The sequence below is a fragment of the Prinia subflava genome, chromosome 4, assembly GCF_021018805.1.
Source record: "Prinia subflava isolate CZ2003 ecotype Zambia chromosome 4, Cam_Psub_1.2, whole genome shotgun sequence".
In the NCBI taxonomy this organism is placed as follows: domain Eukaryota; kingdom Metazoa; phylum Chordata; class Aves; order Passeriformes; family Cisticolidae; genus Prinia; species Prinia subflava.
In genome coordinates this window covers 41,740,761-41,767,907 of record NC_086250.1, presented here as the reverse complement: position 1 = coordinate 41,767,907, position 27,147 = coordinate 41,740,761, and the positions used below count along the sequence as shown (strand labels likewise).

Here is a 27,147-nt window from a genome sequence, read left to right as displayed (position 1 = left end):
TGTTTTTGTTTTTTTGGTTTTTTTTGCTTTATTGTAGCAAGCTGGAATTCTACTCATGGAACCAGGTGCCACTGAGCTACACAATGTAAAATATACATCTTCTGATGCTTTCCACAGGTGGAATTTTATTAGCTTCCTTTGCAATACATGTCTCTATATTTATATCTATATCTACTTGTCTGTCTCTCCAGTAAAGAGACACTAAGGCAAATCAGGCACGGGAGCATCCCATATGAGGAAAGGCTGAGAGCACTGGAACTGTTCAACCTGGAGAAGGCTCAAGGGGGATCTCATCAATGTGTACAAATATGTGAAGAAAGGGTGCCAAGAAAATGGAGCCAGATGTTTTTCAAGTGGTGCCCAGCAGCAGGACAAGAAACTGAGAACAAGCATACACAGGCAGTTGCCTCTCAGGAAAAAGTATTTTACTGTGAGGGTGACTGAGTGCTAACATATATTGCCCAGGGAGATCGTGGGCTCCATTCTTGAAGATGTTCAAAAGCTGTCTGGTCTTAACTGGCTTTAGATGGCTCTGCTTGAGCCAGGGGGTGGCACTTCCAGAGCTGCCTCCCAACCTCAACTATCCTGTGATGTATTATTTCTATTACACCCCGATCTACCATGTGAGGGCTAATGTGAGAAACTTCAGATAACAAAAATGGTGGTTTTGCACATACATGACTGCTCAGTTATATGGCTGTTTGGAAGTGCAAATTTATTTTCAGTCACAATAAAACTCAGTAAAAACTCAGGCCTATCTGCTCCCCCCACCTAGCGGTACAACCCTGTGGTGAAAATATCCCTATGAAAGCAACATACCACATAAATTAAATAGGTGATTAAAATAAGAAAAAAAGCAGATATCCGTTCAAATTTCTGCTCTATATCAGGTCACTGACCTACATATATATACATATACATACATAGAGTGGTCCACATTTGCCTCTTTGTATGATGTTAATACTTCTTATGTTCAAGCATACACTGCACATCAACATTAATGGGTGTTATATATTCATACACCATACATATCAGGGGGTGAATAAACCTTTTGGTTATTAAAGGCAGTTTCATAAAGAAGCAATGAAATTTTAGCTAATACCTAGTGATAGTATTTCCAGAAATGGTTCATTTTGGATATAGTAAATGCTATTTGATTTAAGTGTCTGGGAAGTAAGGTATTAAGGTGTGCCAAAGGCCTTCATAGGAAAAGAGGGACCGATAACAATATGTGTCTGATCTTTAAAATCCTCAGAGAACAGTAACACCCTGAATAGGTGAAAATCAGATTTTCAGTTAATAATTAATACATACGGAAAACTAACAATACAAATTGAAAAAGTACATGACACCTTTAGCATCCTAGGTGTTGGTTTGAATTAATTTGTTCATTCTTGAAATACAATTATTCTCTTTATACTAATAAATTTTTTCACAATTTTCACATAATTTGTTATATCAGAAATACACCACATTAGAGTATATACATTTTCTTGTCCTAAATATGCAATTAAAGCATAATTACTCTGCAGTTGCAGAATTTTTAATTTAAATTAGTGAGTGGCGGCTGTAAATTGGCTGTAATTGTATGTGGACTCATTTTAACACAACAATATATAATTAAATGCACCTGAAGGTTTCCACATTATTCTGCTCACTAAATGTTCAGAACAAACTCAATCTTTGGGTAAAACATTCTTGCCAGGGTATTGCAGAAAGGATAAGAGATGAAAAGATTTCATGACATCACATCAGAAAAGCTACCAGAGAATTTTAGCCTCAAGAGATTTTCTGGACAACCTGCATTCCAGTGCTGCTCACAATGGGTAAAAAATATCCTCACTTGTGAAATCTACACAATGGATGATTACAGCAGATAATATTGTTTATTTCATTAGAATTGATTCTCAATAAAAACCAAATTTGATACTTTTACTCAGGACTTTCTTCTGCCTTAGAAGAGGAAGGAAGAAAAATCAAGACTATAGGATGTAAAGAACGGCTGAGAGAATATTCCCTGAAGAGTAAAGCACTTCTCCCTAAATCCAGGCACCTGAGCATCGAAGTTACAGAACCACAATTAGGTATATTAAAGTTCTTCTGTTTCTTCAGAGAAACAAATATATTAGCTAACTACAGAATAGCTTCTACTTTCAAAATTAGCAACATAATTAATTATTATACAACAATAATGGAATAAAATACATAGCAATATATGGTATACTGAAATTAAGTGTGTGCTGGAAATTTTCATAACACAACTTGTACATTACTATATTTTGACTGGCATATTTTTGAATTTTTTGTGTGTTTATCATAAACCATACACAAAATCTGTATTGAGAACTTGCTCTCTCTCAAGTTTGCAAAGTCAAGCACTTGAAAGTTAGCAAGTTGCCTTTTTATATGTCTCCTTGCAATTTAATTTTCTCTCTTTTCCATCATGTACAGTAAAGTCATTAGTGCGTGAGGAGAGTTGGAGGGAAGATAGGACTATCTATCAATGCAAATGCAGAAAAGGTAAAATTTTTAGGCCAATGTTTCTTGCCTTGACAGATGATTCCACGTGGATGGATCCTCTGTTCTAGGTTTTCTCCAAAGAAACAGAAAGTACTTAATAGAGTATTTTTAGATTTTAATTAGAGCTGTTCCATCAACCAAATAGGATTGTGTGTGGTCATAGGTTATAGCATCTAAGCATACTCAGGCTTTTTCTTTTCTTTTCTTTTTTTCCTGAGATACATAAGAAGCAGAAAGGAAATTATTTTTTGTGAGAGCAATTAATAGTTCACCCTGAGCTAAGTGGAATTTCATGAGACAAAGTCACCTTGGCACCCCTTCCATTTTTCTCTGAAATATTAAAACATGTGGGAAAAAAAATGGTATGGGGATTTCAAGCAAAAATAAAAGGGGTCTCACAAATTTATTTAATGACCAACGTGAGATAAGCTAAATATAGGGAACGACAAAAGCCATAGGGAATGGCTTGAAGAAATGCCTAGCAATGGATTGGCCTCCAAGTCATGGAAAAAAACCCAGAGATCCCATACCAAAACAGCCCTATTTTGTAGGCAGTATATTTCTGTCCATTTTGTGTCCTTATCATTTTCTTACATTGTATGCAAAACATCACAAAAAATTAATAAAATTATAAACAAAGTGATTTTTTAGCAAACCTTTCCTAAAAATGAATGAACTCGTGGGGGCTATATCAGTCATTCTTTTTCTATAAAATAAATAAATTTTTTGTGGTGGTAAGAATTTAATATCAGTATTACAGTGTAGAAACAGAAGGGCCCATATAACCAGAAACAAACATCTGCCAGTGCATTTTTTCCACTCATGCCCTCTGAGAATGAGGTTGAGGTTGGAAATGAATCTTTTGAACAGATAGAATAACATTGTTTCCTGGAACTTTAAAATCCATACAGTGTGTTTGCCATGCACTATCATTCATACATGGCTTGTGAGAGCAAATGACAGTTTGCATTGCCACTTGTGCGTGTTCATTCACTGAAACAGTTCAACTTGAAAGCTTGGAAAATGCTTCTGTTCTAGTATCTTGTACCAGTGATAATCCAAAGTACTTTCCAAATGTTAACAAAAGACAGGTTCACAATTTCCTCATAGATGGATAATTCTGTAATTAATGATCAAATGAATTGGGGAAAGTGGACAAAAAGATGGTAAGAATCTCTCTGGAATAGGGCTTTTATATGCATAGGCCATTTAAAGTGGGTAGGTGAGGATTTGGGTCTTTATTGCTAAATAACCAAATTTCTAGAGGCAGGAGGAAACATTTCAAAAGTCTGAGAAATGAAGGTGACTCAAGCACATTTCAAGAGAACTGCAAGAGAGAACCATTAATTAGGACACAGGCCCTTATTTTAGTATTACAGACAGCTCTTTGACTTGGGCTAATGACAAAAGGCAAAATTTGAGTCACTTGTGAGCAGTCTCGAAAACAGATATTTAATGATAGCTACACAGATTCAGTTACCTTCAGAGGATATTACCTATTGGAAGACACATTTTCAAGGCATCAAATGTTTCATTGCTGTTTATAAAATTTTTACCCTACCTAACTTTTTATTTAAGGACTCAAGAGATTCAAATTGTTCCCTTGGTTTTATTTTAGGCACTGCAGTATGAAAATTATTAATCTAAACACTTTCCCAAGCCTGTTAAGTGATTTAGAATTCTAGATCCTCACACTTGTCCTTCAGGAGCTATGACTAGCTCATTTTATTAATTAAAGAGAGTATTTCCCAGGACATTACTCAAAAGGTTTCCAGTTCTTTGATAACCATGAGATTCTAAAACCTTATAATTCTTCCATATTTTACTGCATAGTGACTAATTGGAACTTCACTTGTGAAGTCAACTGTGAACTTCACAGTTCCTGTACTTAGGGCTTCCATTATAGAGAGACAAACATTATGAAAACTCATTTCATGCAATGGCATTTGACATATAACTCTACTCCTCTCTTTCCCACTGCTCTTAAGAATTTCAGCAGGAAATTTTTGGTGGTAAAGTGAAGATCTAGACAATCAGTCCTATAAAATTGTAATTGAAACTAAAAGGCTTTGGAAATCTTTCACATGTAAAGTGAGCTTTCCAATTACTTCAAATAGTCTGAAAGGTAGGACTAGAAAAATAGGTAAAGGAAAAATACCTCAGAGTATGGCACATGTTCCTATAAAGGATAAAGGTCTTTCATCTTTAACACTTTAACAGCTTTAAGATAGATAGACAACTTCTAGCCTATCTTAGGAATATAATGGAAATACCCATTAATAAATTTCTTTGTTTTTTCTGAAATTTAAGTAATTCAGTATGGGATACTGAGCTTTCAACTACACATGCCACACCAGACTGAATGTATTAAGATGGACTTCTCTTCCAAGTGCTGTTCCCCAGTGCATCTCTTGTTTTCCAATGAGAGTGAGTAACTTAATTTTACCAACTGGGTCTACCTTTGAAAGTCAAGAGTGTGAAGACATTTTAAAGCTCCCAGAAACATCTAAGTAACACTCTGAGGCTGCTTAGGAGCACAGTCAGAGTCTCTCCAACCACCCTCCAGAAACTCTGCCCAAATAAGCTACAATTCTTTAATGTCTGCAGCAAACTAAGCAACTGCAATGAGGAGTAAGGTACAACAATTCCTGTTAATGCTATGTAAACCTGTATTTGTACACACCTGCTGCTCTGTGAGTAATAAACCGGGGCTGGAACACATTTTCTGGAGTGGTTTGACTCTTTACTCCTCAACGAATGCTCTGGCCTTTCCTTAGACTCCGACCAAGACTAGGATTCATCACAACTAGTGCTCCAACATGGAGCCAGAATATTTTTTGTGTGTGGAAAAAAAAATTTTCATCAGGCACAGCAGAAACCTCCTTTCTCTACTTCTCCATTCGGACTTGAGGAGTTCTACACGTTTGCCTAAGAAACAAACACATGTCAAGTACTACACTGTTATGAAATTAGTTACAGAAAACAAAACTGGGATAGTTGGAATATTTTTTAAACTTACAAGGAAAAATACAAAATGACAGGAGAAAACAAATTTCAGAATCAGAAAAAATTCTCTTAGGAAAAGTGCACAGTCTTCAAAATACCCCATCATACTCAAATTCAAGCTAAAATGCAATAGAAACTGATAGATTGCACTCATTTTTGAAAGTGTATCAGCAACATTTAAGTATGACAAAACAGTAAGTGAAAAGTTCTTTGAGAATAAGTTCATGCATAGACCTGTGGTACAGAAAGGAGTCATGAAGTCAGAAGACAATTCCTTCAAAATGAAAGATTTGAGTGTTTTCTTCTCATATATGTTTAAAGTTTAAAAAAAAAAGGTTACAGGAAGCACTGTAAAATAACAAATGACACATTACACATTTCAAAAGACAATATTCAATTCAGACAGATAGTTCTTTATCTAGATGTTTGAGATAGATGTGCCAATAATGATTGCTTCTGGAAAGTGATAGATACACAGCATCTTAAAAGATCACCAAAAATTCTTTAGGTTTTCTTCTCTTATTTTCTTAACCCTTTTAACTTGAACATTATGCTGCAGTTCATTGGCAATATACAACTCAAAACTTCAATAATTTCTTGCTTAAATAAAACATCTACATATTTGAATACTATGAAACCAATTAATACGGTCCTGTGTTCATGTTCCCTGAAATAGATAGTTTACAAAATAAAATTATTTGGTACCACTCACTGGGACAGTTATGGTAGTGAATAGCTGATGAAGACATATGAGTTACATCAAGGCTAAATCCAATTCATTAGTCTTTCCTATGTACTCATTATTACTGTCTTCCAAAAGGTTTTGCCATGGTATTGAACATACCCTAGTTTTCTCCATGTTTCTGTAACTCAGTAGAGAAATGAGTTTATGGCAGAATTATTTTACCTTAATATGATGTTTCATTTACAGACAACAGTTTTCTATTAAAAGAGGACTTAAACATAAACCTTATTTTACTTTCTGTAACAGATAATAACTGCAGCAATTCAGACAAGGATATATCCTCTTGAGGTTTTTATGATGATCACAACTCCATAGTGGGACTGCAGCATGGCGGCATAAAAGACTGCAAGACAATTAATTACAAAAATGAGATTTTTTTTTTTCTCTTCTACACCACTTATCTCACCTAATCATCCCAAGTGGGAGATAAAAACAACCTCTTTCCTTTCAATATATGAGAAAATTGAAGCATACTAAAAGTCATGTTACCCTTTCAAGTGTCAGGAAGTGGGTGGAAATGGAGAGTTGGGAACAGAGTCCTTCTGTCATTGGCTTTATCTGACTTCATTTACCTATAGAAAAGGCTATACTTGGTTTGGATTGGAAAGGAAAACCTACAACAAGCAGTTTTCTGTGTTTACATTCTAAATATGAAAAAGCAAAATAAATAAGAAAAAAAAAAAAAAAAACACCCAGCCTTGTTTAAAACTAGACTGAGGTTTTAAATTGTCTAATAGGCATAAAGGATTTTCATCTTTTAATATATTTTTCCAGAAATGGGGTCAGACAGAACTTTCAATTATCCCCACTAAAAAAAAATCAGGTAGTCTAAGTTGATCAAATTTGAGATCTTTTTCTTCTTCAAATTTTATGCTGTAAGGTTTTTCCTGGTATTTTGAATGGAGAGTAACAAGCCATTTGGACAAGTTCAAAATAGAAATGTAAATCATTTCCTTACCTGTAATTTTATCTTCTCTATAAGAATACCTGCTGTTCTGTTAGTGCAGTACTGATGTGTTTTCTGCCTTTGTCCCAAGCTTCAGAGATTCCTCTGGTGATTTTTCCCCACTTGCTTACCAGTTTCCACTACTGGCATTTTGAGGAAGTGCACTCACATTTGGCTCCAGGAATACTGCCATAGCTGGGGGAATATAAGACAACTAAAAAACAAGTTAGAAAACAGCAGAACCAATATCCAGGAAGGAAAAAATATTTAAAAACAATGAATCAGTCATCAACTTGAATCCTTTAGATATTTTTCCTTTCTCTTTTCATCCGTTTAGAATTTCCACAAGAAGAAAAGACTTTTCTGTGCTTGGAGAAATTTCAGCTTTAAAAAATGGGTACTGACACAGTAGTGGGTACCCGTTCAGAGAATATAAAATTATTTTCAGGAAATCTAATTTTAACCTTCTCCTGTATGAGTACCCACCATGCCATTACTCCAATACAGATAAGAAAGAGAAGAAAGGTGGCAGATTTGGAGGATTTCAGAAAAATCCCTGATATCTTTTCTCAAGTTCTAACAGAACTGTAAAAAAAGGAAGACTTGAGGGCTTTTCACCCAGAGGCTGTCATGGATGAACAATAAGAAGGATTTCTCATTGCCCAGGAAAGAAAACACACAAAGTCTCTTTCACTAAGACATAGCCAAGATTATGGGTTTCTGATTCCCAATAGTTGTAGTCATCTTGGTCAAAGATTAAAAGAACAACAAGTGCTGTCAGTTTAATACGTAAATGTTTTCTTGCTCAAGCATTATGGAATCATTCAGGTGAAAGTTACACCACCTTATAACACCTTTGTATTCAGGAACATCTGTATACTATTTTTGAACTTCACAGTACACAGAAAATAAGTATTCTGTCAAAGCTAAAAGTGAATGCTAGGAATTTTAACTAAGAACCTACTGTGGTGTTCAATTTAATTTTTCTTATGGAACCTGTCCAGTTGTCTTCATATATGCATCTTCTCATTGTTTTTTAAAGAGAATGTGATCTAAGACAAGTATGAATGAATCAAAGTAGCTAATTGCAATTAGACTCTCGAATCCTAAAATCTCAAATAATGACGGAAAAACCAAAAGGCTCAGAAGAGGTTGTTGCCTTCAAATTTCAAGAATGTAAGTACCAACGATGTGCTTTAAGGTCACGAGAAAGAAAAAGGACTAGGGAAATTTCCTGAATGACCTTCAAAAAAGTAACTGGCTTTCCAAGTAATAGGCAACATTTGTGAAGTTGCATTCTAGAAGAAAGTCTCCTGTTCCTTTTTTGTACTTTGCGGATGATGAACAACAATTATTAGCAAATGGAATTGGAATGATGCCTTGAAGATGAGAAATTTGCATTTTCCAAGGTCACTCTGAAAAGGTGACAAGGAATCAGGATAGAGAGATCTCCAACTTCTAGAACAAATAATCTGATTTTGGAGTACAATTGCCTGAGTTAGAAACAGCATGAGCAGAGATAAAGTCCTTTGGTCTTCTTTTGGTAGGAACATATTCCTAAGCCACAAAGCTTGAATTCAGGATGAAGAAACAAGTTCTTCTGGCTGGCATCAATAACTTATCTTCTGACATTCTTCAACCTGAAGAGACAAAACTGCAGCTCTATTAAAATTCTCAGATCTATTACTACTGAGTTTGTAGATACATGTTGATTAGACAATCCCTTGTTTCGTTGAGAACCCATTGATCTTCATAAACTGGAGACAAACTTTTGTTCGGTCTTGCCAACATAATTTTACAGGTTTCATCATACAAGTAAGCCCTGGTGGACTGGATATTTTGTAGCTTCACCCAAAATCTGCACTTCAGAGTTCTATGGCATTTATCACTGCAGATATGGAAGGTGACGGATGATAATCAGGATTGTAAGATGTAAGAAGGGAATATCTGTGTATTCTAATAATGCAGTAGAGGAAGGCTCAGAGTCCGTTTATAGAACATGGAAAGTCCTTTGGAGTCTTTTCTCTACATGCAGCAGTAGTGTCTTTCCTGAAATTGACTTGGTGCTCATCAGGGTGGTAGAAGGAGTAAACTACAAGTCATGAAAAATGAAAAAATGAAATTCTCGTGGAAATTAACTCTATGTTGTTTGTCTTCTTTATTAATTTAGTCATAGGCAACAACCTTTCACTTATTTCTGCCTGAAATTTTTCCTCGTTTAGAAGACTTTTCACAAAGGGTGGGACTATCTTCATTATTCTTAGGGAGAAATAGTTAAGATTTACAACCATGCTCACTTTGCTATGGAAGGGAATAATAACTAGTAATCTGATTTCAAGTGGTTTGAGAGTTGTTCACTCCTCCAAGAGTGACTGTGTAGGCTCAGAATGCCCTGTATGCCTGAGTGTTTGCTTCATAGTCATTATTATTCATTTCCTTCCCTATAAGAAGGCAGAAAAGCAGAGCTGCGCCAAAGAGGTGTTTCTGATATTTTCTATAATTAGTCCTAATGAGTAAGGAAATACTTCAAGAAAACTATGGTATTTTGAAGAATTGAAAGCATTACCTTTTGAACAATTGAAGGCCAGTTTTCCATTCCCTCATACATTTCTGCAACTAAGCAGTGATGCAAAGTTTGTGAAGCCTGTGCCAAATACCCAGAGAAATAGGAAAAAAAACCTGCCTGCAGCTATTTAGGTAGCAGATAATGTGAGGTTTCAGAACACTCCAATCTCTCTGACCAGAAATAATTTCTGACTTGCAGAAATGATCCAAAGAAGCCCCTAAAGACTAAAAAGGAGGGTGAGACAAGGAAGAAGCACTAGTTTTAGAGCATGCCAGCATAACTCACATGATACTGGCATTTGAATATCATCTTGTATGGTAATTTCTGAGATATTAGAAGCTGACAAAATTTAAAAGGACTTCTAGGTATTCAAAGAGCCCTTCTTGCACAGCTGTGAATGGCAAAGAGACTGGCAGAACAAAGCTGCAAATGCAAGTGGAAACACCTTTGATTTTGGTGTCAGGACTCTGGAAAAGTGGAAATTCATGGGGGAGTGAAGAAAACCAGTCATTAACAAACAGCCTTAAGAACTTGTTCTTATTTTCCATCACATAGGCAGAAAATTATTCTTCAGACATGAGGTCAGTATCTCAAACATGCCAGCAAAGGACAAGGCAGAAGAATAAAAAAACTAAACCACAAGTTGAATCTTTTGGGACAAAGGCAGAAAACATCTTGGCTGGACAGATGAATTGGAGAATTTGCACATGGACGAAAGTAATGGTTACAAAAATCACTGATTAGTAATTAATGACATGCAACAGAAATCTGTTTGCATTTTTCTTTAAATATTGCAGAAATAGTTTCCTTTGATTGCAGTAATTCTGTTCAGGTTCTGGAGGGGCTAAAATAGTGCTTTACAATGCATCCTAGCTGCAGTCTTACCTTCAGAAAAACTATTCCCTGATAAAAATGCATAAACTAGAGCATATATTACTATGCTGTGAGTGTGATGAAGGTATTGCAAAAGATTTCATTTCTCATGATTTTTACAGTGTGTCTATTCACAAAAAAAAAAAAAAATTAAAAAAAAAAAAATTGCCCCTTCTAAATTGCCTTTAACCCATTCTCTCTTTTGATGTTACTCATTTTCATTCTTCATTTCAGTATCCATAGGACTTAAAATCAGAACAGAACTAAACAATTTTGATACTGAAAATGTCTTGGTATTTGAATGCTTGGATTATCCTCACCTGCCCAACAAGTTCTACTGACAGTTCAGTGTATGACTCTGCTTATAGCATTTCATATCACTTCTTCCTTTAATCCTTTTTTCCAAAACTAGTCTTTTGTAGCGATTTCAGAGTACTTTTGGGGAAAGGACCATGACATGTCTGCATTTCTGTGACCACAAAGGAACATCATCATGCTGTAGGCCTAGACTCCTGACACACTTTACATAGGATAGAACTAGGCACACCGACTTCACAATAAAGAAGCAAATTTGGTATATAAAGGCTATTTTTAGGAAAATCAGTAAATTGAATAGCCCTGAATACTGATGATTCCTTTCTAATATGTTGGCTGGCATGCTAACTCTTTCCATCAAAATGTTTAAGTGTCCCAAAAGATTAATGTTTATGTGCCCTACAAAAAATACAAAGCTTCAAAATGAAAAAAACTGTGGTGCTAGATAAAAACAATAATTATTTATTAATACAGAACTCCAGCTTGACCCTAGAAAGTTCCATTGTATTTCCATTACCAGCTTATTTGTCTCCTAAAACTTGAATTTATTCTTAGAAAATATGTGCATACCCCTTACTGCTATTTTAATGACAGATTAGTTACAGTGGTCTCTGAGTTAGCAATGAGAAACCTGCTGAGACAGCTGCAAATTTCTCCTAATGACAGATTAGCCAAAGGCATGGAAAGAGATACCATAGCAACAAAGAGGCTGTCACAAGTGCAATCACTCTTTTCCATGGGTAATATTTTGCTACAGTCTGTGCACTCACTTATATTGTAATCACATCATTTTTATGAACCACCAGGTATTGCTGGTCACTGTATATGTGTACATTACTCCTATAAATCTTCATTTGAAATTAAAGTAGGAGCTGAGGACTCTATACAGAGGCTCTGAAGTGAGGCAGGGGAACAGAGTAGTTTTACAGTGAGGTGGTTTCTTCAATTATATAACCCTTTACATAATAATAGGAAAAGCACTTCCTGTACCTGACACATGGCAGATCATTGATCCATCCTACAATTATTTCACATTGCTCAGTGGTCAAAACAAAAGGCAAATTTTTTTTATGTCATGCAAGTTAATAGCAGTTATACACTGTAAAATGTCATGTACATGTACAGTATCATGTGAGAACACTGCTTTCTTAGCACTCACTGACCACAACTCACACATCCTGCCTATTAGAAACATCCTAGAGTAATCTATACATTGTATTTAGATGATGAATTTCTGCTTTTTCTAATTCCATATCATTACTACTGCTCTTTCTGAAAAGCCTGGAGGAGGAAGAGGAACAAAGACACAAAGGAAGAAGCTACCACATATTTAACTTTGGCAGAAAAGGCAGTAACACTTAAAGAGCCTATGGATCTGTTGATTGTGTGGAGAAGTATAGAACAACTAACATTGCTGCATTGCTAACACTAGGTAAGGCTCAGTTACAGGAAAAATACCATTCTCCTTTCATACCCCGGGACACGTTTTAGCTCCCTTGTATCTTGCTGTCTTACTCAAGCACCACTGGTAGCAGTTGAGTCACCACTTTATGCTGCCTCTTGATACTGGGAATCTGAGTAGGCCCCTGAAATTTAAAGGTACCAAATAGAGGTCCTTTCATTCCTTGTGCTGAAAGGGTTATGAACAGCATATTTTATAAATTGAAACATAAATAAAATCATTTTCTCTCCTTTCACCAGCTGCAATTAATTTAGAAACAACCCAGCATTTGCAAGTGAGAAAGAGGAGATAGGGTAAAAAGGTAAGCAGTAAATACTGCTGGCTGTAGATAGCAACAAAACTGCATTGATTGAGCAAAGTGGGATGGGCATACTGAACACAGTGTGGCTTCACATGAAGCCAGTTGTTGGGTTTAGACAGTACACTTTCTCTTTCTCCAAGGATCTTATTCAATTTTGAGTTTCCTTTAAATTCTGGAAGTCATAACGTTAAATTAGATAAATTGGAATATTACAAATAACTGAGTTCAGCCTCTCTCTTATATTGTTTTTGAAGGTATAGACACTCTCAGTATGGATTTCTCACCATCCTGGCAATATTTCTGTTCTTTTCACAGTGGTCGCCTATCTCTGGTATCGATTTGGAATGCAGATTTGGATTTGGAATGCAGATAAATATACTCACTATGGATTTATTTTTGGCCCTGTAATATTTCTCTTTTATTTCTCTCTGCCCTTGTAATATTTATTTTATTTTATTGCAGTACTCCATATCTGATATTGGTTTGGCATATAGTTACAGAGTAATATACTAGGTATTGATTTCTTTCTGTTCTGCAATGTGCTTTCCTCTACATGTTAAAAAATCTTAGCCAGTTTTCAGAGAAACAATTGCAGTTCCTTCAGCCCATCTTAAAAGTGTAGTTGCTCAACTATTCCAGAAGCTGAATGCTCATTTCCAAATGATGGCCCTTTATTACCCAGCTGAAAATATTACTTTCCCTTGTTTATAGGAAAACAATACTCACTTTCATTTTCTAAAGATTTTCAGAGGTTAATAATATCTGCTATGTGTCTGATTCTTTTTGTTGTTGTTAATTCACATTATTAGTATCAGTATTAGTATTACACCAACAATTCTCAAAGAACGTGCAAGGTTGCCAGTATGCGCTGTGAGTAGTAGATACTGGACATGTTTCTCATCATAGTATGAGTCACTGATTTAGCTCATAGCTTTGTATCTTCAGACTGTGAGCATTTTTTAAAACTATTATATTATATTATATTATATTATATTATATTATATTATATTATATTATATTATATTATATTATATTATATTATATTATATTATATTATATTATATTATATTGCATTTGATAGTGGTCAAAGTCCAAAGCTTCCCAAACTGAGAAAGAATGAATGGGCTTTTATGATCATCTTCCTGCTGAAGACCACATCAAAGTGACTAAATTATCTAAGCCAGCTGCTTCCTATTCAACATTAAGTATTAAACATTAGGGGCCAAGTTAGTCATGGTAGTTTTTCTCTAGATTATTTGAGAAACATAAGCACCTTCAGAAGACAATTCATCTGATTTATCTTAGAACAAAATCATCTGTCTTCTGGAACTGAACAATCCTATCTAAAACTATAAAGACAGTCTAGAGCTTGAGCTAGTTATCTCACTCTACAGAATCCTAACCCAAGCAAAGTCCAGGAAATTCTACCACACACAATTTAACCACAATTTAGTGTTAAATTGTGCCTCATTCCAGAGGCAGTTCTACCAAATCAAACTAAAAGCCTGAGGATAAGGTACCATTTAATTACTGTGCAACAGTTCGAAGCTGCACCAAGGAAGGTTTAGACTGAACACTAGGAAGGTTTTCTTTACCAAAATGATGGTCAAACATTGGAACAGGCTGCCTGGAGAGGTGTCCAAGCCTATCAGTGTTCAGGAGATGTTTAGACAATGATGTTATTTACAGGCTTTAATTTGGGCGGCCCTGAATGGGTCGGGTCGCAGGATGAGAGTCTCATTGTAGATCCCTTTCAACTGAAATAGCCTATTTTATTTGATACTTTTCCCCATGAAAGATACCAGGGCATATTTCCCTACATGTTCAAAAACTGGGAACACTCTCCCACTGCCTGGAGCAAGTAAACACTTCTTCAGGCATGTTTCACCTCCAGAATGTTGAGATGAAACCCAGGATACACCACTTTACCTTGTTATTTTTCTGTAATTTCTGCAGGAAAGACACACAGGTTTATGAACTTCCCAGGAGTCATGACATGTTCCAAGCTAGTCCCAGGGTGGATGCCAGGAGAACTAGGACACCAGGAGGCACTGCAACATGCACTTCCATGTGGATTACATGCACCTTCTGGTGCTCTTACCTAAAGCCTGCCTGTATCATAAAGATACAGGTAATGTTCTGTTCTTAAAAAAACATGTAAAGCCTGGCATCTAGATCTGCCCAGGGAAAAGCCCTATCCAGGAGAGACCTCTGATGTGGAATATACCCCATAACTAAGAGAATCTTTCTCTTCAGCTGTTATCTGACTGCAAAATGTTCATTTTCAGAAAGGGCTTGTTTGTTTGATATAAACTCAGAGAATTTTTAAAATATTGTTCTCAGTTTTATACATAATAATGATACATTTTTCAACTGTTGGGAAAATTACTTTTTTTTAATACAGATGCTTTGCTGTATTGCAAGAAGAAAAAGAAAACACAAAAAAGAAAGAAAACAAGAAGAAGAACTTCTGGAACTAGAATAATTATATTAGTAAGAGGCTGTAAAAGAGTATTTCAAATGTAAAAAAAAAAAAAAAAAAAGTATTTTCCACTATTTTGAAACACCTTTGTCATCATTTAAAGAGGACAATGTAGAGGCTAGCCATGTGGAAAAAAAATGTAATTGTTTCTTTTCACAACAGTTTCTCAGCCTAGAGAAGAATGCCCAAGTGTGTTTGGTAAAATCTCAGCTATGCTCATAATCATCCCGTAATTCTCCTAATGTATTCATGAATATTCTCTTTTGTTGTGGTATTATGCCCAGGAACACAATCCCATATTTCTTTATATGAAGTCATAAAATTTACTGATTTACCTAAGTTGTATTTTTCTTTTTCCCTCTTCCTCTCCTGGAGGCTACGTGGATCCAAAATACTCAATTCTAAATCAGCACAATCAGTACTCATTCATATGCATTTTCCCTATATTCAGGTCTTTTCTCTGGTTAATTCTTAATATCAGTCTTTTCCCACTAATATGCAAACAAATTAGGAAAATAATACCTGGGTTTGTATTCTAAAGGTATTCTCTTTGTATTCTAAATTTCCAAATTAGATTTCTTAACATTTGAATTCTGAGTACTTCTAATTCATTATTCATGTATGGCCTTATTAGATCTATATAACTGAACAAAATACAAAACCTCAAATAGACCACATTTTTAAAAATCATTTAGTTTTCTGCCATTTTTCATCTGGCCTTTTTTGCTTAGTGACTAACTACTAGGAAGTCAGTATCATAATTTTTTACAATAGTGAGATTAAATATGCAAACAGAGGTGGACAAGCAAAATACCTCCTTCCTCCATTGTTTCTATGTTTAACATAAAGGTTAACTATTAGCAGCTCAAGATGTGGAAATGCAGGTGCTACTTTTGAAATTTGTATCCTGTACAAGATAGTACTTCAGCGGGTAATTGGGTTAGGATTTGGGCACATGAAGAAGACAAACTTAGAGAAAATGCTTGGAAGTGAAGACAAACTTTTTTTGGCCTTTCAGGAAAGCCTTTTGAAGGTTTTCTTGTAATCTACTTAAATCACCCATGCTGTTTAGTTCCCTTTGTTTCTTTATGCTTTTATATTATACATGATAATCATATATGGGTTATTTCATTTGACAAACAGAAACTTATTATTCATACCTTCTTAACATTGGCTGTCTGCAGAGTTATTTTAATTTTTCCCAAAAAAAGAGGGGAAGGGATTTTGAAAAAAAGAGCAATTGAAAATTTTTCCTTTTATTTAAATGGACCTTGAGGAGCAGAAAGAGGAGCTACAAAAATATGGCAGTGATTGCATATTAGGGAAAATAATAATTCCTCTTTAATAATAAGCTCCTTAACACAAAAACCACTCATATTTCCAATAGCAATATATATTTGACTGGCCATCAGAACGATGTCTCTTAAAATCACAGGTCGTTGTGTCTGAAAGACAGAGACCTTCATTCACTTGTCACTGACTTGGTTTCAATAACTTAGGTCAACTTGCAGTCAGAAATTTGAATTGAAGTTTGCTATTGTCTCAGAATAGCCTTGCAGCTCTGTGGGAAATGAAGGAAAAAGGAGCAAAACATACAATATCTGGACAAACTAGAAGGCAAAACAAATAGTGGGGATTTAAGGTGACTAGTATTTTCCTTTCAGTGGTGCTCGGTCTGTAAGCAGGTTATGGCAGCCATGGTACTGAATCAGTGTTTGTGACAGCAAATATAGAAAGGGACTTGCTTTTCCAAAGCATCATCACCAAAGAGGTATGAAATGAGTACTGAGGATTGCCCCCACCATGGAGAATAAGAAATTTCCAGCTGCTGCAAAGAGACAGACCTAAAAGTCTAACAACAACAAAGGCATAAGCTCCTGAGCACAAGAGCCTCGGGCTTCTTTAGATCCCTCACAGCGGAAAAAACTTCATAACCTCAACCAATGCAGAGAAACCTATATTTTGACAAACTTTTAAGAAGAAATCTCATCAAAGCAATCATAATTGATTTTCCCCCTTTTATGACCACTTCTTTTCCTAAGAAATACAATTCAGGCCTACATTTTACTTATCATTTGTTAAACTCTCTCAATACACATAAAATGGCAAATATTCTGTAACACTAATAGTTTCATGTAGTAGTAAACAGGAAAAATTTCAAGACACACACAATTCTTTTTCTATTTCTGTTTCTATTTCTATTATTATTAAATATCTATCTGGTTTCTTTTGATTATATTATATTTTTGCACGTACATTTTACATGCATATAATCAGATTTGCATTGGCATGTAGAAAATTAAGTGTGGGTGGCATTCCAGCAAGGTTATCTTCAGAAGAAACATGCCTGAAAGTGGATTCAGGAAGGGGACTGTAAAACAAACACTTAGGAAACATCCTTCTTTCAAAGAATGTCAAAATGTTTTGGAGACTTATAAATACAGAAACTGAGACATACAGAGCTCTCTGTGGAACAGAAGGAATATAATTCAGTCAGTGCATGCTACATTTCACCACAACCAATGTGTACCAGAAATTTAGAGCCTATATAAGGAATATTTCAATAAAATTACATAGATACTCAAATGCTTGTATAGAGTAAACACCTATCTAGCATATTATTATTTTGTAGCCTGACACTACAAACTATAAAATACATAAAAGAAAAATCAGCCATGAGTACATGTGCTGGGCTGCAGGAGAGAAGGTGTTTATACTTAAACACATGCATATGTGTCTTCAGAGTACATTTTCATCTTTTGTATGTCAATGAAGATTTGTGTTGACCCTGACAAGATACAATGCCATAGTTTTAGGAAATTTGTGTGTTTAATGCATATCTGAAGAATTTATTTTTCTTTTGTTTCTCTTAGCCACTAAAATGCAAATATGACAGCATGTTTGCTTTGTTGTCAGGCATTGTATATGATGACCTTTAAATATATTTCTGTTAATATAAATTTGAACCAATAATATGAAAAGTGTCGAAAACTCCCTGAAACTCTGTCAAAATTTTTTAGCAAATCACAGTTATACAAGATGGAAAGAACCAGATCATATTGTAATGACACATCAAGTGCTTACCATACTCAGCGGTTTCTATGTAGAAATATGGTAATTCCATGTAACTGATAAAAATGCTTGTTTGCTATCCTTTGAATGAAGAGCTTAGCAAAGTGTACAGACTTACTGCAACTGATTTCAGAGAAAAATACATATTAAATTATAATGCATTTGATCATTACTGTTAGTTGAAGGGATCAGTGCTACTGTCCCGAGTGCTTACCTGAGAAGGCCTGGCACACAGCTCACTATGTTCAAACAATTGAAAAGTATGCTGAGAAAAATGTGAGGGACCAGGAAGTCCAATCCCAGTACAACTCTCTTCCCATGCTTCTTTAGTCTTCTCAGCTTAGGTCTTCTTTGTGCACCCAATTTCCTGTGCACTTTTTTTTTTATTATTATTATTTGTTGGTAACATGTCAGGTTGGTATCATACCTACCCTAGTTGTTTTCACTTTATTCCCAGAGGAACAGCTCCATCCTTTACGATCTGGAAGAACTTTACATTCCTCCCCTTCAAGACACGGTTGCATGTGGCACCACCATTTCTGCTCCACTATCGAAGCTACAAGAGAAGAAAACAAATGTATTTGTATTTCGTTGAAATGGACACTTTAAGATGTCACTGTGTTGCAACATTTCTTTTATTTTCCAGGAAAATATGAGATATATGTTGACTGATAGCTAGTCTGTGATTTTCAGCTTCTTCAGAACCTTTATAAGAAATTAGGTTTCCAATTTGCAAAAGGTGCTATGTGCTTCAAAGTCAATCTCTTCACAGCATTTCCTTCCAACCTCTTTTTTATCATGCTCATCCAGATTTCAAAGTTTTAAGTAGAATCTCTTCTTTTGCTTGGTCTATAATATAGCCTAGCATAACTTGATTAAATTTATTCCCCAATGATGACATATTTACAGCTTCCCTGGCAGCCAACAACGTATCAACATTAAAGAGATCATGTAAAGGGTGAATCCTGCCAGTCTTCCAGAGAAAGAGATGTGAAAAATCAGGTAGTATTTTCCCAAATAAAACATAAGAGCCTACACCAGAATTGTTAAGTAAGACACTAATACTGCACTGAAATAGGAATAATAGTGTAGGTCTAAAAAAGATTAAAACCAGACAGAACTGTGTTCTGTTTGTTTGCTTGTTTCTTTCCAGTGAGATAAATATAAATTAGATGTAAGACTGTAGCACATGAAAATTATATGCTTATGTAGGTTTTGCATAAATACTTTTAATTAAATGAATTTCATACAACTCCAAGAGTCCTTTTACTTAGATCAAATTTAGCCTCTCAAGAGCCCTCTTTCACTGGCATCTAATAATTTTGTTTAGCATTTCCACAAAGCAATAGTAAAGAATTTTTTCATCTTCCTCCCATTCACCTTGGAGACCCCCCTCAAAATGCAGAAGCTTTCCTACTCTTATTTTAAATAGTTAACTGTAATGGAGCAGGTCTCATAAATGACCTTAAGCCAGCAAAAACTCCTAGGAACACAAAGAAAGGAAGCAATAGAAGGAGTCGCACCATCGACACAAGAAGGAGCTGCCCGGGTGGTACCTGCTACCTGCCCAGGGAAGCAGGAACACTTCACTGTCTGTGATCTTTCTTCTATCTTATTCTTATTGCAGCATCTGTGAAGCGCCACCACTTCACAGGTCCCAGTTTTAACATGGTGAGCTGTGAAAATAAGAAGAGGAACAATTTGATAACTTCGAGAAGTAACATATTGTTTCGCTTGGAGTTTTTTTTAATTAGAGATGCATTAAACTTGGCTCTGTAAGGCAACCTGCCACACATGAAGTGAGAATTGCAATGGTATTAATATGAGAATGGAGAGTTGATCTCTTCCAAATGAAGTGTAACTATCTCAGGCAGGAAACACTGGCTAAAGAACAGTTGGACAAGGCTGCATATGCACCTGTTCCAGCGAAGCAGGAAGAAGAAACATAAAACTAAAAACATAACCTAGAAACTACAATTATTTCTGGACTCCCATAAACAGCTGTGTATCTCCACCAATATTTTTTTTCTTTTTACCTGTGGGAGAAACTTTGAAATGAAAGTTTATCAATGCTAAAATACCCATACATGCACATGTTTTCAGAATCCATGTCTCCAGGCTTTATGTCCAGAAGAGATTTTGACATGGTATTCCAAAACCTTACTACAGGCACATAGAGAACTGGCAGGATACAAGGAAAATCCTCAAAAAAATCCAGAAATAAAATCTACTAAGGAAGTACACTTTAAATTTTTCTGCCTGGCTCTGTAAAGTGAGTTTGGGAACATGGGGAACCAAATCTTCAAAACGAGGCAACAGGACAATCTTCATTATTCCATAGCTGTACCTATCACTCCCATTCATGCTGCTCTAACTGATTACCAGAATCATATTGCTGGAGTCCAGTGAGAGGACCAATTTGGTAAGGGGAGAGCTTCCAAAATAAACTTTCTGGTTCAGCGGGCAGTTACTAAAGGATCTGGAGTTTGGGAAAGGTTTTAACTGAACTTTCAGCAGTTGCTTATACAAGACCAGATATTCCTGGGGGTGGTTCATTACCATCAGAGAGAAAAAAGAAAGAGAGAAAAAACTCTGAACTTTAGACATTGACCTACAACTTTGTATGGGCAGGAATACTAATTATGTGAAGCAATATGTGTCCCTTAGTTCTGCTGCTATTTAACTTTTTGTGTGCTTTATGCAAAGCCTGTGTACTGAATGCTTCAGCTACCTTCACTATTCCTAATGTCAAATGATAAACACAATTTCTCTTTGTTCTCAAGGAGAAAGCCCTAAGAACAGGAGCCTAACACTGATGTCTATTAACTCCATTGTTATTTCACAGTGTCAGCTCCTAAAGGGCCTGAGGAAAGAACAAAACCCGATGTAGGCTGTGGACCCCATGAATTTCCTAGAGGCAAAAGCCACAGATACCAATTAGACTCTGGGTCTTCATCAACAAAACATAAACTGCTAAACATTTCATTGGGGAATTATGCATTTTTCAGTATAACAAATTCCAGTGAACAGTCTTGTGGTCTTTGTCATCACTCAGTGTATTGTACTATGTCAGGTTTGATTATACTCCATCACATCATGCTGTGCTACAGCTGAAATGATATAACACAGTTCAAGCAATTAACCCATGATCCATCATATTTTGATATGCTGAAATGTTACATTTAAATCAAAAATCTAGGAGGAAAAAAAATCTCTTTATGCACAAATACTGATTTTCTTCATTTCCTAACTGTAATTTTTAATTCAATTGAGGATGAGGAAAGCAATTCATACTAGCTGCCTGAACTTTGCAGTCTCTGTTATTTTATACCTTTGATGACATAGAGCAAATATTTTTCCAGCTACAAGCACAGGCTGCCCCAAAAATTACTTTCTATTCTTTTCTAAACAATTCCACTTGTATACATGCCAACAAAGCAATTTAAATAAATATATTCATTTTTTTCTTAATAAAACACTTGCAAAGTTCTCTATTTGTGAATAGGGAAAAAATTATTCTACAATATATTGGGTATGTATAATATATAGTACAACAAACACATCCTGTTTTTGCAGGTTCACATTAACTTTAATTTTGATAGGCAATTACATATCTGATACCCACTCATCCTAACATAAATTCACTAAATTGTATTTTATGAAAGGTACAAAAAACCGCTTAGACACTGAATCTACATAAAAAAGTAAATTTAGTGGTAAAATGAGAACATCAAGCCACTTACTTTTTCACTATATTAGTTTTAATTTGTGTTCTATATATCACTGATCCTGAAGTTTTGTGTTCTCACTCTCTTATCACATAACTTTACACTGCTTTACTGTGTCTACAGAAATGCCATAATAATACCTCTAAGGAAAAACAAAGTACAATGTACACTAGTAGCCATCAAAAATGGAAGCCAGTTAAAAGAGCTATTGCAAAATTCTGTGAGGGAGATTTTTCACACTGAAACAAAATTTTTTAAAGCCTCCTTTTCAGTATTTAGGATGAGAAAATCAAGCATTGTAAGGCTTTTACTGAAAAAGAGTGCAATGAAATGTTACAGTCATATTCATGTACAATACAGAAAAGCATTTCAAAGGGTGAAAAGGCATATGAGAAATGGAAGCAAACAAAAAATAACCACATACTATCAATAGTATTTGGGGAATTTTTAATAAAGATGCTTTGAAATTTTCTGGGTATAAACTATCTTAGAGAAATATACAAAGATATTTTAAACATTGAGAAATCTAGGCTAACCATCCTCTAGTTTCTATTTGCCATCTAGAAAATGCCATGAAAATTCCTTGAGAGGAAATGTAGGGATTTCAGGTCCTTATGCTATCAAATAATTAAGTTCCAGTGCAGTAAGAACAGTATCTGTCACATTTGTGTGAAATTAAAGCTTCTATGCAGTAGATAAAGGACCCCACAACCTAAACCAAATTCACCTCATTAAGCCACTGGATCATTCCACAAAAGGAGGATAGTATTTTGGGAGATTCACATTTTGGCTTTGTTTCTTTTCCTCCTAGCACAGACTTCAAAGTAGGCTGCTTGCTTTGCAGAAACTGTTTGAGGAACCAAATGTCATTTCTGTAATCCTACAGGAATTAGTTATTCAAAACCACTGCAAACAGTATTTCATTTGCTGCTAATGCAAGTAGTCCTTCCTGCAATCAGTGTGGAGAGGGACTGAAGAAAGAGACTCAGAGATCTCTGTGTTTACAGATTGAAAACTTTTCGTGGTGATTATGCATAACATAATATACATATAAATTATGTTCTGGAAGATCCAGCACTGTATCATGAGAGTGGAGCTTGGAAAACAGGCATAATCATATCTCAGCCATTAATGGCATATCCTGTAATTAACCTGCAACTTTTACAGCTTTTTTCATGTAGCAAAATCATCAATACCTATCTCATAAATCATAACCAGAAACTTAAGTGACCAGTATAATGTTCCTGGAAAAAATAAAACTAGACAATTACTAGTCTGCATTAGATAAAACTTTTCTTGTTCCTTCATGGTATCTTTGTATTTCTTTCCTTCAGGTGAATAAAATTTCAGTCACATTTGCATAGTGCATCTGGCACTAAGTATGACCTTTACTCCTCTACTTTTGTGGAAAGATTGCTCCCGGGAAGAATGGAAGTTACTATTCAAGATCATTATTTTGCAATTCAACTCACAAATATGAATATAAGGTATTTAGTGTAGGTATGCAAACCTTGCATTAAATCAAGAAAATCTGAATACCGTCGTTCATCACAATCACCTTTTCCTAGCCTCAGCTCTTAAACATTGATGTTCAATTCTGTCACCCATCTGCTCAGTCATTTGAATCCTTTCTTTCCTGAAAGTTGCACCGATCATGCATCAACACATACACTGGCCATTGACAAAGAGGAAGAAATCATGTTGCCAAGAATGAAACAAAAAAGTCAAAGCATGTTTCTGTCTTCAAGATCCCCATCATTGCAGTAGCCAGATATAAACAGCAAGGAAAAAATATTCAAAAGGCTCTATTGTATGGTCTGTGCAAAGACACTGCACAGCTGGGTGATACAGTTAAATCCATCTAATGACTAAGAGCTGTTGGAAGCAAAAGAAGACCCCTTGTCTCTTGTCCAGCACTCTTTCATCCCTTGCTTGTATGAACACTCTCATTTGAGAGTGAAGATGGTAAGCCAGAGATTTGGAGTGGAAGAAAAATTTCCCTTTTTTTAAGGGTTAGTTCTCTACCAGTTTAGCTCCTACAACTGGTGCAGAGACCAGTGAGAAGCATTTTCAGCCAAAGGGCTGAAAGGAAGGAGCTGGCAGCCACAGATACCTGAGTAACTCCTGCAGAAACCAGTTCCTATATCAGCTTGCAAGAACTGCAGCTCTGTACTCTTACATGAAAGAAACGTATCTGATTTTATTCTACTTCAGTAATTTTACTAAGTTCATAGAGACTATTTAAAATCTGAAAAGCTTTGTTTGTTTGAGTCTATGCTACAGTTGAAAAAAGAAGCATCAACAAAAAATAGAAGAATGGAAACTATACTTAGCCACAAGTCTCAATCTACATTGCATCTAATACTTTATACACTTTTAACTTCTTGTCATCTTGGGTGTGATTAGGAAGATGCCCCATGTGAAATACTATGGTAACCCAGTCTTTCAAAGTAGGTACATATGCATTTTTATTCATGTAAAGCACATCCACATTAATGATTATAATGGAATGATTCATTTAATCAATCATCCATAAGGAAAAATAGAGAGTATTTCAGGACACTGTCAACTTACTTCATACATTTCCCTAAGGGACTATTCTATATCACAATATCCAAACAAATGAGTGATTGGGTGTTATTGGTAAAATAAATAAAATTAGTGGTTATAATATCCCATTTTTCCAGAATGAGCTCTAGATCACTGCCCTACCCTTAAATGACCAGGGGGTAAAAAAGAGGGTTTTCTTGTTCAGATAGTTTATTTGCTTTGCTCATACTGATTGACAAGGTAAACAAATGTAGGTTATTTTTCTGCTACACTTCAGCAATTTCAGTATGTCATATCAGTCTCAGTGTGTCATTGTAAGAGGAAGGATACAAATGAACTTGCAATATCTCCCTCATACACACAAAACTCCCATACAATATTTTTGCATTTTTTCAACATTTTAATAAGTGTTAGTAGCTTATCAAAGCTCAAGCAATCAAAATCTTATATAACCACAGCCAAGTCAGGATTTCCATCTAAACTTTCTCTTTAAATGTCAGACTAAGATATATGATAACAAATATATTATCCAATCTCTTCATTCAATTAATTTTAACATTCTTCAACATTTTCTATACTATCCATGGAACCCCTGTTAGGGAAAAACTTGAATTTAATTTATTTCTATTCTAACACCAGTGGTTCTGATATAACTGCAGTCTGTGATGGAAGAACACAGGCAATGTGATGCTTTTGTTAAGGATGAAATCTTTGATTTGACCAGTCATTAGTGCAGTTGGGAAAAAAGGCAGCCAAGATTTTGGGAACAAAAGCTTCAGTTTGCTTTTGTTAACACAAAACAAAGCACAACCCCATTTCAGCTCCATGGGCTGAAGGGACAACTGGCAGCACAGACATCAGGAACAGATACCTAGCTTCCAAAGCAGCACTGGTAGATATACATCAGCAGCAACCTCAGTGAACATCACCTTTAAAGATCAAATTCAAAAACCCTTTCAACTCAATGCTTTTGGTTGGATGAGTGGTTTTTGGATAGAATCTCAATGACAGAGTATTTTTTTTTTCAATAAAGGAGACATCTGTATTCGCAACTGAGATATTTATTCTGATTACTGAATGTGTAGCACCTCTTACAGTGATTGAGCAAATGATGATATATAGTCTAGGCACGTGAAAACTATGGTGAATTAGGGCTATTAAATAAAATAAAAACAAAAGTAACTCTGTCCACAAGGGGTTTTTAAAATTTTATTTTGTACATTTTTAATTGGTTTGAAAAACTTATGATATTTTTGAAATTGGGAAAATTATCAAAAACAAAGCTTTTTTATTTTTAAAAAACTTACTTGCTGATCTTGGTTTTTTCTTTTTTTTTGGATTTTTCCTTTGTTTGGCCAGTGAACTTAAAAATCAATTACAGACACAGCAGTAACTCCTGTGTCCTCAGTGTTGACAATGAGGCATGACACAGCTGTGGTGCATCTCAGGAAAGGCACTCATGTTGCTTTATTTTCAGATTACACATGGGGTTGTACTACACTAACAGTAGGACAAAAATGCTAATTTTGTGCTATCCTATTCTACAGTATCACAGAATCATACAATGGGTAAGTTTGGAAGGGACCACAGCGGGGCTCTGTCCTTTTGATAACCTCCCTTCAGATACTTATATACAGTGTATATATACAAGCTGTCAGGAGCCAGCAGTGTTTCTTTGTGGCCAAGAAGGCCAGTGGTGTCCTGGGGTGCATTGCCAGGTGGAGGGAGGTGATCCTGCCCCTGTATCCCACCCCAGTGAGGCACATCTGGAGTGCTGTGTCCAGCTCTGGGCTCCTCAGTGCAAGAGCTCCTGCAGTGGGTCAGACAAAGGTCATTAAGAGACTGGAGCATCTCTCTTACAAGGAAAAGCTGAAGGAGCTGGGCCTGTTCAGCTTGAGAAGAGGCAACTGAGAGGCAACCCTGCAGTGTATATATAATATATTCCCATGCAATTATTTCTGAAAACCCTACAAACACACCTTATTGACAGGTCCCATTTACCACATTCATGTTCCCATGCTTTGTACCTCAGCTACAGTTATTAAAATCACTTGTTCACTTTGGGCGCCAAAAATTACAGATAGAGTATGCACTACTTACACCAGAGGAGAATCAATTTAGGTTAAAAGTTTTTGTTTTCATTTCATTCATAAGAACATTGTTTTTCATTTCTCTTTTACTCTGATGTCTCTTGCATCTTGGGATAGGTTCTCAGGTGAATTGCTAAGAAAAACGAAGCTGATTGCTTGGAGTATTTTGCAGTGCCACTTTTAGGCAACACACACACACACACAGAAAATACTGCTAACTGCAGTTCCTCCCAGGCTTCTTAGATTCAACATGCTGTTTCCTCTCCTGAGAGGATCATTTTAAAATAACAAGAGTCATTCTTGATAAGTGTTTATGCTGCAGATGCTGGCCCAGCTCCTCTACCCCTCAATTAACCCAGTTAGTCCACTTGGGTAAAGCATGATGTGCAGAGTTCATACAACAATGCTATGCACACAGCATCTCTGGTAGCCTTTAAAACCTGAACTAATGAATGGTTTGCCACAGTCACATTGCCAAGCATAATCTTCTG

At 35.6% G+C, this 27,147-nt stretch overlaps 1 protein-coding gene across 1 annotated transcript in view; it reads right to left on the bottom strand.

Annotated features, from left to right (window-relative positions):
- TAFA2 (TAFA chemokine like family member 2) overlaps window positions 1-27,147 on the bottom strand; it is a 71,880-nt gene that overhangs the window by 24,529 nt on the left and 20,204 nt on the right. Inside the window, exons 2-3 of the mRNA XM_063394917.1 lie at window positions 19,812-19,964; window positions 18,720-18,844 (exon numbers count right to left, since the gene is read on the bottom strand). Coding sequence (XP_063250987.1) covers window positions 18,720-18,844; window positions 19,812-19,964 — 278 coding nt within the window. The remainder of the gene's footprint in view (window positions 1-18,719; window positions 18,845-19,811; window positions 19,965-27,147) is intronic.